We start from the raw sequence: 12,777 nt of genomic DNA on the forward strand, positions 1-12,777 counted from the left end.
ACTCCACTGCGCAGCCTCTCCTGGCGCATGGAACTCGGCCTTCGCATGTATCAATGGGCAATATCATTTCGCATACCGGTGCAAGTACTGGTGCCGCGAAGGCACATTTTTGAACGAGTAGCAGAATGCTTTGGGATTTTGTCGAGGATATTCAAGAGTGCATACGTCAGCAAGGGGAACGGTAGCTACCGTACCGTTGCTTGAGGGTGACGATGCCGAAATTGCATGTTGCCGTAAGGTTTTGCTTACAGCCGATCAAAACAGGGGGACCGGTAATGAACGAAAATGTGTCATCATCCTGGTTGTTTTCACTCCGATTCTCGAGGTGTATTGGCTGAGCCTCATCGGTTTGGTTTTCTGGGATGCTCGAGGTCACCCTTATTCACGTGATGCGGCGTTCCACGTGGAAAGGTTGTAGAGTAGCGGTCGCTTATTCATCTTTTTGTCTCCTGAATTAGGCGTACCATTTTCTGTACATTTAGCCGCTTCTTCAGCGTATCCTTACTCCCTGATTGTCATAGGAACTATGGATTTGCTGGTCCGATCGCCTCTCATTGCAATACTTCTGGCTTTGGGTACTTTAGTCCTAGTGGCGACAGCGAACATCTTTGCATATTGTTCAAGACAATCTCATGGATATCAAATCCGGTGCATTCCCGATATCCCTAACTTGGATAAGTGGCGGAGGTATCTTTGTCAGCATTCGGCGTGGCTATGTTGATGGCACGATTTTGCAACGTTAAAAACACACGCACCAAATTTCCGACTTGTCGCCCCGAACCGATATGAATAGTTTGCATACTCTGAAGCGGTAGAGGATGAAATAGGGTTTATGGAAAATTCCATTCCCGCTCACTGGGTAGTCAACAAGGTGGACGACCAAGTGCAATTGATGTTGGCATAGCCACCTTTACGTCGAGAGAAAGGCATGACCGATGCTAGGAGGGCAAACTAGAGATGAGCCTTTCCACTCTATTCACAAAGTCACCATTTCATGGTTAGGAAAAGACCAGGCGGGATAAGATACACTACGCTTAGTGCACCTTTTTGACCTTTAGCTTTTCTATCAACCTGAAAAAGTCAAGATATCAAAACTACTACTCGTGTCGATGACTGGCAAATACCAATTTCTGGGGCGCCTCCAGATACTTTCTGTACTCCGAGACATTTTCACGAAGGCGAGTTACTGCTTCCGCAAGTGGATCAGTAGGGATGTCTCGATATCGACATTGACATAGCCATGAAAAAAAAGGTAAATTCATTCTGATCAACACTCATACAGTGAGGACACGTTTGGTACAGAATTCACATAGCCCTGACTACGCAACAGGCCATTCTGCCCTGTCTTCGCTATACGAGAAATGAATGCAGCAATGCTCAAAAGGCGCAGCCCGACATTGAGGCATCTTCAAACACACATCGTGAACAGTGCCAATGTCCAACTCTCGAAACGATAGCCCAGAAAGTAACTTCGTATGGTCGGTCAAGACTCTGGAAGAGCATGGCTGGTCCCAGGTATTACAGCACCCCGCCGACTCTAGACATCGACTCGGCTACCTTCCCTGCGCAATTCGGTACACATGTTCTTAGGGGCAAGGCTCTGGACTTGGATGAGAATCTCGCATTCGTTGGTGCCGTCTCAATATCAAGATTTCCAGCTCCGCTCTCATTTCAAAAAAGCACCAAAAAAACGTTGAGCAAATACATTCTTACACAGTCCCACATCATTTTAGCATTAACCTCCCATAATAAGACCTTTTTGCTGCCTGGGCGCAGCAACCAGTTCACATCAATTCATCATGGCGTATTCGGCGCGATTTGTATCATTTTAAAAGTCAAAAAGAGGATGAGCGCATAGAAGAAGAGTAAGTGTATACACAGGGTGTAAAATTATAGTATCTGAAAAAAAAAAACCAAAAACAGGCTTCTTGCGGAATGGAGTCCGAAAAGACACCCAAAGACGCGTCGCAAGGCATGAGACAATACAAAGGGAATATTTAGTAGTCATATTTGTAGCAGAGCGGCACGCTGAGAGTGTCGACAAGGTCCCTGATGGTGAGATCTGGCATCATTCCGTAGGTGTTGACCGTGGTGTCGAGAGTGAGAGGGTTGCCGGCGGCGTCGACTCCGTTCATTTGAGAGAGCCATTGTGGGTTCTTGTTGGTGTAGAGGCGTGCATTGCGGTCGATGAAGGCGTGGTGCCAAAAGAAGAAGGGTTCACAAGGAGAGGCCTGTACATCCATCATGGGGCCTCCGATTCCGTTGTGGCCGAAGGAGTGGTAGCCTACGAAGGTACATCTGGTGAATCCAGCATAGTCTGGGTAGTTGCTGCAAATGTCGACGTATTCTTGGTTGCAATTCTTGGTGAGGGAGCCATCACCGTTGCGCGACAGACAATGAGGCTGGTTGGATGAACCGGGGCCGACATTGCAGATAAGGTTGGCGAATTGCTGCAGACTTGAGTCAGTCGTTGGTCTGGGAATGCAGTATTGGTCTCAACTTACACCATCCCTTACACACTGGTTGTTGATTGCGAGGCCTCCAAGCCATCTGGAACTGAACAGAGAGGATGACGCGAAGCGGCCAGCATAGCGAGTTTCGTCGAACCAAAGCATGGGTCCATCGAACCCACATTCATTACGCATCATGCGCTCCATAAGAAGAAGCATAGCCCTGTGCCAGAAAATAAACTTGCCATTGGTGTGGATGTTGGGTGTGAGAACCTGGTGGAGCGCTGTCAAGTCTTCATATCGGCTTTTGGATTGGGAAAATTGACCCGAGGGAGAGCGGCCCATCAAGCACTTGATGCCATCGAAGTATTTTTGCCTGTCGGTATCGCTCGCTCGGTCCCATTCTACGCGGACACGAGGATTCGAGCATCTCTGGGCGCTCTGACGCTTTTCGTGTTTCCCAAAGTCAATCACCTCGCTGATGTTGAAAGTGTAATGCTCCAATTGAGCTCTCGCCTCCTCGATGGGCACCGCCGTGTGCGAATATTCCGTCTTGAAGGCCTCAGCGGGCAGCGCCTTAGCGACACCATTGAGCAAATCCGTCAGCAGGTTGGTAGCCTCATCGGATAACTTTGCCGTCAGTGCCGTGAGCGATCCTGCCATTACTTGGGGCGACGGGAGGGCGTTAACGCCAACGGTCATGGCCAAAGTGGCCGTAAGAAGTCCGGTCCGCATGATGAAGGCGAGGTGTTGTATTAGATGTAATTGTAGGTACGCGAATGGCAAAGTTGGTGAGAAATAAAACGAATGACTGTAGCCCAAAAGCGAACGGGAGCTGCGTATGGACAAGAAGACGAGCAAGCTGCCCAAAAGGTAAGAGATTGAACCCGGGCGGACCTGTCATCCTTATAGCTGGACCTGCATGAACCGGCCGCCTCTGCCTGTAGCGTGGGTGGGCGCTTTGTCCTGCAGATCATTACGGCCCACTGGCCCCAGCGGGTTCCCACTTTCGACACCTGGTCATGGGTTCTGGAAATACGGACAAAACGCTTCTTCCCTAGGTGGCCTAGGTCTGCAACGTTGTATTGGCAAATAAGTCAGCTTACACGAGCTATTGCACCGGAGGCGAATGAGAAAGGAGGCGCCTAAGCCGCTTCTGGCCTGTGGCTAATTCGACGTTGCCGAGCTTCCTTGTCAGGCTTACTTTGTGCTGCCCGGGAGTCTCCTAGTAAATCATAGCCTAGCTTCCTAACTCTTCTGCCGCGTACGAAACCAAGGAAAAATCGAGTAAGGACGTCGCCGGCGCCCGAATGCTGATGATGACGACGGATGACAAACGAACTGCTATCCTTAAGGGCGGTCTGCACATCTCCCTACAAGCCCTGTCTTGAGCTAACGATTCGATTCTGACCAAAGTTAGAACCCAAAAGCCGTATAGGTGGGCCGAGACATCGTGTTCTTCAACTTTGCTTTGGCGATTTGGTACTGTCCGGGACCCAGATATAGAACCATAGTAGACGGAACGGCCCTGTGCTATGCTCGGAACTGGCAGCACGTACTCCACGTGCGCCGCCATTGCCATGACCATGGCCATGTACCACGACTTGGCGCCTAGTCGTCATCGTTGGCAATTGACATATGCACATGAACTTTAACTGCCTCTCGGTGAGGGGAACATGATGCTCTTGGTGCCAACAAATCAACTGAATGGGCCAGACTACCGTGGACTCCCGGTAGCGGGGAAAAGGGCTGCATGCTATGACTTTTAGGAACCTTTGTGAAGAGCCAAAAGGGGCTATCGACGCCAGCTAATAGTGTCGTACGGGGCCAGAAGCCGGTACTTCGAATCGTCTCGGTCTGCGCATGTGTACACGTACACGTGTGGATGTATGTTTGCGCCCATTTGGCAACATTGTAGACAATCCCTTGGTGTGGAAGTACTTGCTCTACTTAGAACCGAAGCCCCGCAGATAGCGCCATAGTATTATGACCAACAGTGGGGCTGCAATTTCCGCTCGGACGATCTAGATAGTACTACTATTTTGAGCTCATGAGGATCCAAAAATTCAAATTGACCCTCGATACACCATCGTATTCTTAATCAAAGACCAACGAAAGATTTTGAGGGTTCGATATTCGCTGCGCGCCTGGTTCCATTGCAGTAGGACGAGCAGGAAGTGTGGCGTGAAGGATCCATCCAAACACCAATTCGTCGTATATGCTTACTACCCCACCTTGGCGCAATTGGACACGAGGAGGCAATAACGCTATACCTGTTTCTTTATCCTCATGGCTGCCAAAAGCCTGAGCCTAGTACTCACCAGACCATAGTGTACTTGTTTACGGCATCCACGGCATACGGTGCTATTTCCGTCACCGACTCTGTTTTTTGTCGAATGACTACGGCGAGAGTGTCAGGCAGCCAACACGCGACGTCTTCTGGAATCAAAAAAAAACGCATGTCTGTGCCGCAATAGGGCTTGCCTTATTCTCTCAATAAACGTGTGTCGCATAAGTGTTAAGGGATTCTGGTGGGGATGGAACAATTGGCATGGAACTGACCATCGGAGTGCGACACCAAACGAAAAATCACATTGGCAAAAACAACGCAGAGGTCCAAAAAGCCACCGATGACGTCTATGCGATACAAACTAGCATTCACCTGGCCTGACTTTGAAGGCGCTAACAGTCGCGGGTGCGTGACATATGTACTAAACATCATCAGCAAAGTTTACCAGTGCCATTGACGTGGTGCGCCACGGACGCCGCAATGAAATCTAGCACCAAGGAAAGCAAATGACCAGACGAACAGTACGAGGGTGTCTTTGCTCCTTCGCGGAATTCTTCCGCCATGGACTTTTGGCAATCGGGGCCCGCTGCACTTGCGCATGCTCGCCACAATTCCCGCAAAACGCTTTTGATGGACCTGTTCCGTTACGAGGAGCGCAATCTCAGCCGAGGACGTACCAGCCGTGGCCCTGCTAATGCAACCGTTACAAGAGCGTGGGTGTAGTAACCCACTGATTGGACTATGCGTTTCAACGGATTCCTGTGCAATTTCGTTGCTTGTTGGATTGTTTCCCAGATGCGTCGCTGTGGCGTTCCTCTGCCATTATCCCTGCATTCTGTGCGCAACAACAAAAACAAGCAATGGCGCTTTGTGTTAAATGTGGGTGGGCTGAAACCCACTCTGGCGTTTTCAGCCCTGCCAAGTCTCACTCCCTCCTCTATCCCCACCACATGAGATCGCCCAGAGACAGCAAAAAGAAAAGAAAAACAGCCAAAATCAAACCGCTTTGGTGTGTGTGGCTTCGAAACACGTTTCTTCGCGCTGATCGACTTTCAAGCAAGTCTCTTGAGCATCCTTATATCCTGCGCTGCTGATCCCTGACCCCTTCGCTTGGTCAGGAGACGCAACCTCTACGTCCATCACGATTAATCTGCACAACCGTTTTGTGTAACTTCAGCACAGCCACTTTCCTATCACAGCAGACATGCGAATCCCGGTCTGTAGGGGGCATTCTGCACAAAGGAAACACAGGGTCCGCTGTGTTACCCGACCATCTCGGTGTCCACATCGCGCGTGCAATCATCCGCCCGACAAGAACGCCGAGATTTCGGATCTGGTGCCGAGACTTTTTTACGCTCTTAGTGACCTATCACTACTCGAGCGATGGCAATCTTTCTCCTTTTATGGGCTTCACAGTACTCCTTTCGTATTGAACGTGTCTTGGATGCTGACTGTATCGTCGTCATGATCGTGGCTGTCAACCGCTAGAAACCTTGCATCACCAACAGTCACCAAGCACGGATTTAGGTTTGATGATTTGCTGCACATGCAAATCTGGGTTCGGGTAGTGTTCCTTTGCAGATATCAAAACTACCAATGGAGCAAGACTGGCCTTTCTTCTATTCAATGTTCGCACTCCAAGTAAGTAGGGGATGCCCATGGTCATACCATCCCTCTTCTTCCACCTTTTTACCGGCACAAACGTTGGGCCGATTACAAGAGTAAACCGTCTAGTCTGACACGAAGCAAATTTTTCTTTTCCGGTGGCTTTATCCTTTTTTTCGAATATAAAAAACAGAGTTTGTGGAAACTCTGTACGTCTCGCTAGCACCTCGCCCAGATAGGTTGCCTGCAAAATATAGTTCATTTTAGCCTTTTTGGTCTTGATTATACATGTAGATACAATTTTCACTCTCCTGCTTTTGCGAACGAATCTTCGTACTTTTCGGTGACTCTTGGTACCGCGTGTGTCAACTGACCGGTGGCGCGCGGCACGGTTGCCGGACACGAGTGCTGATGATAAGCTAGAACTTTCAGCCGGACCAGAATAATGTCGTATGATTTGGTCTATTTAGAGTGTTATTTTGTGGATAGAAATATACATGGTATGACCGAGGGCAGAAATAGCAGGTTGCTTTTGATGTTACTCAAATGTCAAGACGAAATCGCATAATAAAACTAGCAAGCTCACTAGATATAGTGCCAATATATTGTTTATAATCTACTGCCTCAATAATCCTCTAGAATTCACGGTATTTTATAAAGTACTACTCTTATCATGTCTAGTATTTTATCAACTCCAATTATCAGAACATTAAACTACTTCGTCATCCTCTTCGTACATGTTCAGTATCTAGGTATATTGTTTATATTTCTGATCTTGAGCCAACAGGGCGACTTCATAGCCAAGATCATTGAATTTAAAGTCTTTGTTGGATATCTCGCTATGCAACGAGCCCCTCCAAGTAACGGCTCCCTTCTGTTTCCATGCGTGCTTTAAGATCAATGTTCGCCCTGTCACAAAACGCTCACACAGTTTACAAACACTATTACGACCACTATCTAGCGTGGCCACCAATTTCTTCAAAAAACTTGAATAGCCACTTAATGGAGATTTAGTTTAACGAAGCTGATCATGCATGAATGGGTTATGGAAAGACCAAGTATATGGCATATCTGAATGGTTCACTCACCAGGCTGCTAATGATTAGTCTACACTTGGTTCAAGTCTTGTCTCCAGACATCGCTCACAAGCGCGAGTATAGTATTCCTAGAACCATGACCCGTTATTTCCAGCCGCCAAATTGTAAGTAATAAATCAAGAAAGATGCTTGTATTATAGGAATCTTAAAAAGTATTATGTCCATTAAAGGTAGCTAGTAGAGCGTGTCTACACTCCTCTTGCACTTACTTTGCGTCACCACAGGAGCTCAAAATCTAAAGGCCGCATTGTAACTGCTCTATGAACAAGCTACCAAATGGATCCTCTTCAAATGTTCGCATTATATTCGCCCACTATTCAGCATCAATGATGGATCCGCTGGGACACGACCCGGAAACTGACTAGCCACATGCGACCCAAGTACCTCGGCATCTCCCCATCACAAGCTCCCTCAGCCGAACCACGTCCATACGAACCGACAACAACACATAGCTTTGCCACCCACGCGACACTTGACCCAGCCATTTGCAGGAGTTTAGATAAAGTCTGTTCGCCTTCGCAAGTAGAAAATAACAGATATACTATACGAATAGAAAGAGCAAGGAACAACAAAGAAGCTAAACGATACAACGACAACATGGCAGAGGCATACCAGAAAGAGTTCTTCAACGTTTCATTCCCAGCGGAATATGTGGCGCACGTTGAGATTAATCGCCCGGAGAAGATGAATGCGTTCAAGGAGGTGTAAGTATACAATTTCATTCTTTTGTCGAATTGCCGAGCGTATGCAGGTCGAAGAGCAAGTACATACAAGAACATCTTCAACCGTGATAATGTCCAATAAAAAAGATGAACAAGTACATACTGCGCATACAAGACAACCCATACCTCGCAAAAAAATCTCACACTCTCAGCAATCCCACCCTAACACAACCTCCAGCATGTGGCTCAATCTCTCCGCCATCTTCCGCCAACTCTCCCACGACCCCAACGTCCGCGCCGTCATCCTAACCGGCGCTGGCGACCGCGCCTTTACAGCCGGTCTAGACGTCCAAGCCGCATCCAACGACGGCGCCCTCGCGCAGAAAGAAGGCGAGACACCACTAGACGTAGCCCGCAAAGCCACCGTGAACCGGCGCCACATTCTCGAATTCCAAGATTGCATCACCGACATTGAAAGATGCGAGAAGCGTACGTTCCAACATCACTTCCCTCATAACTCAATTTCTCATTCATTCAATCAATTGAACGAGAGAAGAAGAAAAAAAAATTGAGGGTTCATTTTTACTAACGTAAAGCCAAAGCCGTCATAGCAGTCCTCCACGGAATATCCTTCGGCCTCGCCCTCGACCTCTGCCTCGCCTGCGACGTCCGCATCTCCACCACCACTACCAGATTCTCCGTCAAAGAAGTCGACATCGGCATCGCCGCAGACATTGGCACTCTGTCTCGGCTCCCCCACTCCGTCGGCAACCTCTCCTGGGTCAAAGACATCAGTCTCTCCGCCCGTATTTTCCCCTCGAGCGAAGCTCTGCAGCACGGACTCGTGTCGGCCGTGTATAAAGACAAGGCCGAGGCCGTGGCTGAAGCGACCAAGTTGGCGGCCACGATTGCGACCAAGAGTCCTGTAGCGACGTTGGGGACTAAGCATATTATTAATTATTCGAGGGATAGGACTGTGGCCGAGGGCTTGACTTATACGGCCATTTGGAATGCGGCGATGGTGCAGACGGATGATGTCAAGGATGCGCTGTTGAGTGGCATGCAGAAGAGGACGCCCAAGTTTAGTAAGTTGTAAGATTTGATCAACAGTCAAAGAGAGAGAGAGAGAGAGAGATTTAGCTGGTAACAGAAACTTGTGTAAACAACAAAAGCAGAAAATGTGTAGCTCACATGCAACTTGACACATGAAGTGATATACCTCTTTTTGATATTGATGTGCACATCATAACAACTCACTTCACTCAAGAGAGAATATTACATCACACACACACACACACACAATACACACAGCGATACAAGAATGCTTTTACTGTCAAAAGAATTTCCCTAACATCGTGCCTTGAAAAGAAAACAGCCGTCCGAGCATCGCTCTGAGATGAGCTGCAACTGAGTACCGAATCTCAGAAAAGCAGTCATCGAGCGTCGCTCTGAGCCAGCGCTACAAAGACGCGACGACCATCACACGGTGATGATGTTCCATTGTTGGACTTTGAGATTTTTCATTGACTCTAAGCGCCTAGACGTGTTAATGCCGGAAGAGTCCCAAACCCATCCCGCATGAGCATCAATCATAACCCATGGCATGCTACAGAAGATGTGGAATCGTGATTTTCCCGTTACGCCCCATTGCACTACCCAACATGCACTACCTTATCCCCGTGCCATGACACCCCAGCAGCGGATACGGTTGTCAGTGTATCCAGCGAACAGGGTCTGGCCGTCGGCGCTCCAGGCCAAGGAGACACACTCAGGCTCACGGCTCTTCTTGCCAACCTCCATGTACTCGGGCTTCAGCTCATCAACCTTGCTCTTCTTCTCGAGGTCGAAGATGATGATGCTGGAGGCGGTGGCAGCGCACAGCCAGTAGCGGTTGGGCGAGAAGACAAGGGCGTGGATCTCGTCACCGGCGGACAGGGAGTAGAGGTGCTTGGACTCGTTCAGGTCCCAGAGCATGGTTGTTCCGTCCTTACCACCGGAGGCGCACAGGGAGCCATCGGGCGAGATGGTGACGGTGTTGATGTAACCGGTGTGACCGATGTGGTCGGTCTGGATGCGGCAGGAAGCAAGTTCCCAGACCTGTTTAATGTTAGCTTCTTGCGGTCGAATAGCTTGGCAGTGAATCGAGGAGAGAAGCATCAAATCAGCACTAGGTGATAATTGTCTCATAGCCGAGGCTCTGAAGTAGCAAATACATAGAAAATCATCATAAAACGAGGGTGGGGGTTGGGTGTGAAAAGGGCCATGTTCACGTACCTTGACGAGCTTGTCCCAACCAGCTGAGACAATGACAGGGTTCTGAGGGTTGGGGGAGAAGCGAACGCACGAGACCCACTCGGTGTGGCCCTTGTCGGTGATGGTGTACTTGCAGTCACCGAGGGTGTTCCAGAGCTTGATGGTTCGGTCGCGCGATCCGGAAACGATCTGGCGGTTGTCGGCGGAGAAGGAGACGGAGAGGACGTCGTTGGTGTGGCCGACGAAGCGGCGGGTGGTGACACCAGTGGAGAGCTCCCAGAGGCGGAGGGTCTTGTCCCAGGACGAGGAGAGGGCGTAGGCGCCGTCAGAAGAGATGACCTGTGCAGCAATTGTCAGCTCAGCTTTTCTCGCTTCCTAGCTAGCCAATTGCCTTGTGTGTGCGGGTGAACATACGCAGTCGGACACGATGTGGGAGTGGCCGTGGAGACTCCTCTTGGGGTAACCGTACGAGGTCTCGTCGCGGGTCAGGTTCCAGATGATGAGCGTCTTGTCACGCGAACCGGACAGGAGCATGTTAGGGCTGGTCGCATGTCAGTAATTGCGCGTCTTGGACGGTACAGGATGTTTTCGGGGATACGCACTTCTCCAGAGAGGTAGCAAGGGAGGTAACCCAGCCAGAGTGGCCCTCGAGGGTACCACGGAGTACGAGTTGCTCGGCCATGATTGTGATGAGTGGCTTCTGCTGAGGATGGACGTGGGCGCACTCGGATGTTGATGGACAGTCCTGAAGTTGTTCGACGAGGAGCGCACAACGGGACGTCGAAATTGCGAAATAGACGAAGGCGCTAGGGCCGGATGTGGACTAGCGCCAAAGCACCAGCCTTGCAAGCCCATCGACTGTGAGTGGGTAAGCGAAGCCCTCTGTACTTTTCTTCCGAACGCAGCATTGATGCTGAGTTTCTAAATGAGATGATTGTGTATGTGAAGGCGGGTGATTCTGACGTACCTCGACTTATATCAGAGCCGTTGCGACCACAAAATCTCGATCAATCTCGGGTCAAAACTAGAGAAACTTGCTCAAGTCTTCGGGTTGAACTAACTGTGCGACGACTTCTGGCAGCCCATGCCTTTGGCACTGGTTTGTTTCTCCTGCACTGAATCCAAGTCGTCTGCGATGATTCGTCCCTGACCTCCTCTTTCTGTAGCTGATGATCAGCTCCATGTGCGACCAAGTCCACTAACTCCGAGACAACTGGGTTATCTCCGTGCTCCTTGCCCATAGCAAAGAAGCCACGCGCAGCGCCGAGCGGAAGCTTGGTATGGCACTTACTAATACATAGTCAGTATGTCTTCCACTGGCAATCCATGCATATAAGCATGAGCGGGATCAATCTGTTGCGTTCTTGATTAGCCACAGCGATTTCAGCTCCCAAGTATCTGGCACATACCACAAAATGGCATTGGAAACCCCTATCACAACAACCAAACTGCTACTCTTGGGCGCCGGGGAATTAGGAAATGCAATACTCACTCATATTTCTGCACTACCATCCATACACATCACTCTCGGCATCCGCTCTCCATCCAAACACACCCACTTGACCACTTCCTACCCTTCCCTTACTTTACTTCCAATCGACCTCTCCGGCCCATCTGCAAGCCTCTCAGAAACCTTTGCGAATTTTGACATTATTGTCAGCGCGACTGGGTTCGGTGCAGATCCGACCACCGTTGTAAAACTCGCACGAGAAGTTCTGGGAGCCGGATCTATAAGGAAGGCAAAGGGTGAGAGCGATTTATGGTATTTTCCCTGGCAGTGGGGCGTCGACTACGATATCACTGGTGATGGGCAGGGGCTGATGCCCTTGTTTGGCGCGCAGCGTGACGTTCGCAACCTTTTGCGGGAGCAGGGCGAGGAGAGCAATGTCATGTGGACCGTTGTTTCTACTGGCATTTTCATGTCTTTTCTCTTTGAGCCATTCTGGGGTATCGTAGACAGGACGCACGAAAAGCAGGGCAAGCTGGTGGTAAGGTGCTTGAGAGATTGGGACCATAGGGTCACCATAACAGACGTGGACGATATTGGAAGAGTGTTGGCGAGGATTGTCAACGAGGACGTCGAGGCAAAACGGCGTGTGTTGTATATTGCTGGAGACACACTGAGTTACGGACAGCTGGCTGAGCTCGTTGAAAGAGTTAGCGGGAAAAAGGTTGAGAGAGAAGAATGGACAATCTCACATCTCGTGGACGAGCTCAAGGCAGACTCGGACAACGACATCAAGAAGTACAGGCTAGTCTTTGCGAGAGAGGGAGTGTGGTGGAGCAAAGAAGAGACAGTAAATCACAAGTTGGGTATGTGTATGATGGATGTCGAGACTTACGCGAATAAGATGTTTGGAAATAGAAACACTGGCCAGGAATAAAGCTAATTGGACGAGTTTGACACCTGTTTTGACAAC

The 12,777-nt window shown here is 49.5% G+C and overlaps 5 protein-coding genes across 5 annotated transcripts; 2 read left to right on the forward strand and 3 right to left on the reverse strand.

Moving 5' to 3' along the window:
* Window positions 1-1,997: 1,997 nt before the first annotated feature.
* On the reverse strand, window positions 1,998-3,185 carry COCVIDRAFT_26185 (hypothetical protein; the record flags this gene model as incomplete). Its single annotated transcript, XM_014701660.1, has 2 exons — window positions 1,998-2,450; window positions 2,505-3,185. The coding sequence occupies 2 exons, from the start codon at window positions 3,183-3,185 to the stop codon at window positions 1,998-2,000; spliced, it is 1,134 nt and encodes a 377-aa protein (XP_014557146.1).
* A 3,053-nt stretch (window positions 3,186-6,238) lies between these two features.
* Window positions 6,239-6,607, reverse strand: COCVIDRAFT_97782 (hypothetical protein; the record flags this gene model as incomplete). Its single annotated transcript, XM_014701713.1, has 1 exon — window positions 6,239-6,607. One exon carries the CDS (start codon window positions 6,605-6,607, stop codon window positions 6,239-6,241), a length of 369 nt encoding a protein of 122 aa, XP_014557199.1.
* A 1,432-nt stretch (window positions 6,608-8,039) lies between these two features.
* COCVIDRAFT_26186 (hypothetical protein) lies at window positions 8,040-9,200 on the forward strand (the record flags this gene model as incomplete). Its single annotated transcript, XM_014701661.1, has 3 exons — window positions 8,040-8,146; window positions 8,343-8,593; window positions 8,707-9,200. The coding sequence occupies 3 exons, from the start codon at window positions 8,040-8,042 to the stop codon at window positions 9,198-9,200; spliced, it is 852 nt and encodes a 283-aa protein (XP_014557147.1).
* Window positions 9,201-9,775: 575 nt separating this feature from the next.
* COCVIDRAFT_37322 (hypothetical protein) lies at window positions 9,776-11,039 on the reverse strand (the record flags this gene model as incomplete). Its single annotated transcript, XM_014701714.1, has 4 exons — window positions 9,776-10,201; window positions 10,379-10,696; window positions 10,772-10,898; window positions 10,960-11,039. 4 exons carry the CDS (start codon window positions 11,037-11,039, stop codon window positions 9,776-9,778), a joined length of 951 nt encoding a protein of 316 aa, XP_014557200.1.
* Window positions 11,040-11,772: 733 nt separating this feature from the next.
* COCVIDRAFT_26188 (hypothetical protein) lies at window positions 11,773-12,741 on the forward strand (the record flags this gene model as incomplete). The annotated part of the gene is made up of 1 exon (XM_014701662.1): window positions 11,773-12,741. One exon carries the CDS (start codon window positions 11,773-11,775, stop codon window positions 12,739-12,741), a length of 969 nt encoding a protein of 322 aa, XP_014557148.1.
* Between the last annotated feature and the right edge of the window lie 36 nt (window positions 12,742-12,777).

The sequence above is a fragment of the Bipolaris victoriae genome (assembly GCF_000527765.1).
Source record: "Bipolaris victoriae FI3 unplaced genomic scaffold scaffold_37, whole genome shotgun sequence".
NCBI lineage: Eukaryota > Fungi > Ascomycota > Dothideomycetes > Pleosporales > Pleosporaceae > Bipolaris > Bipolaris victoriae.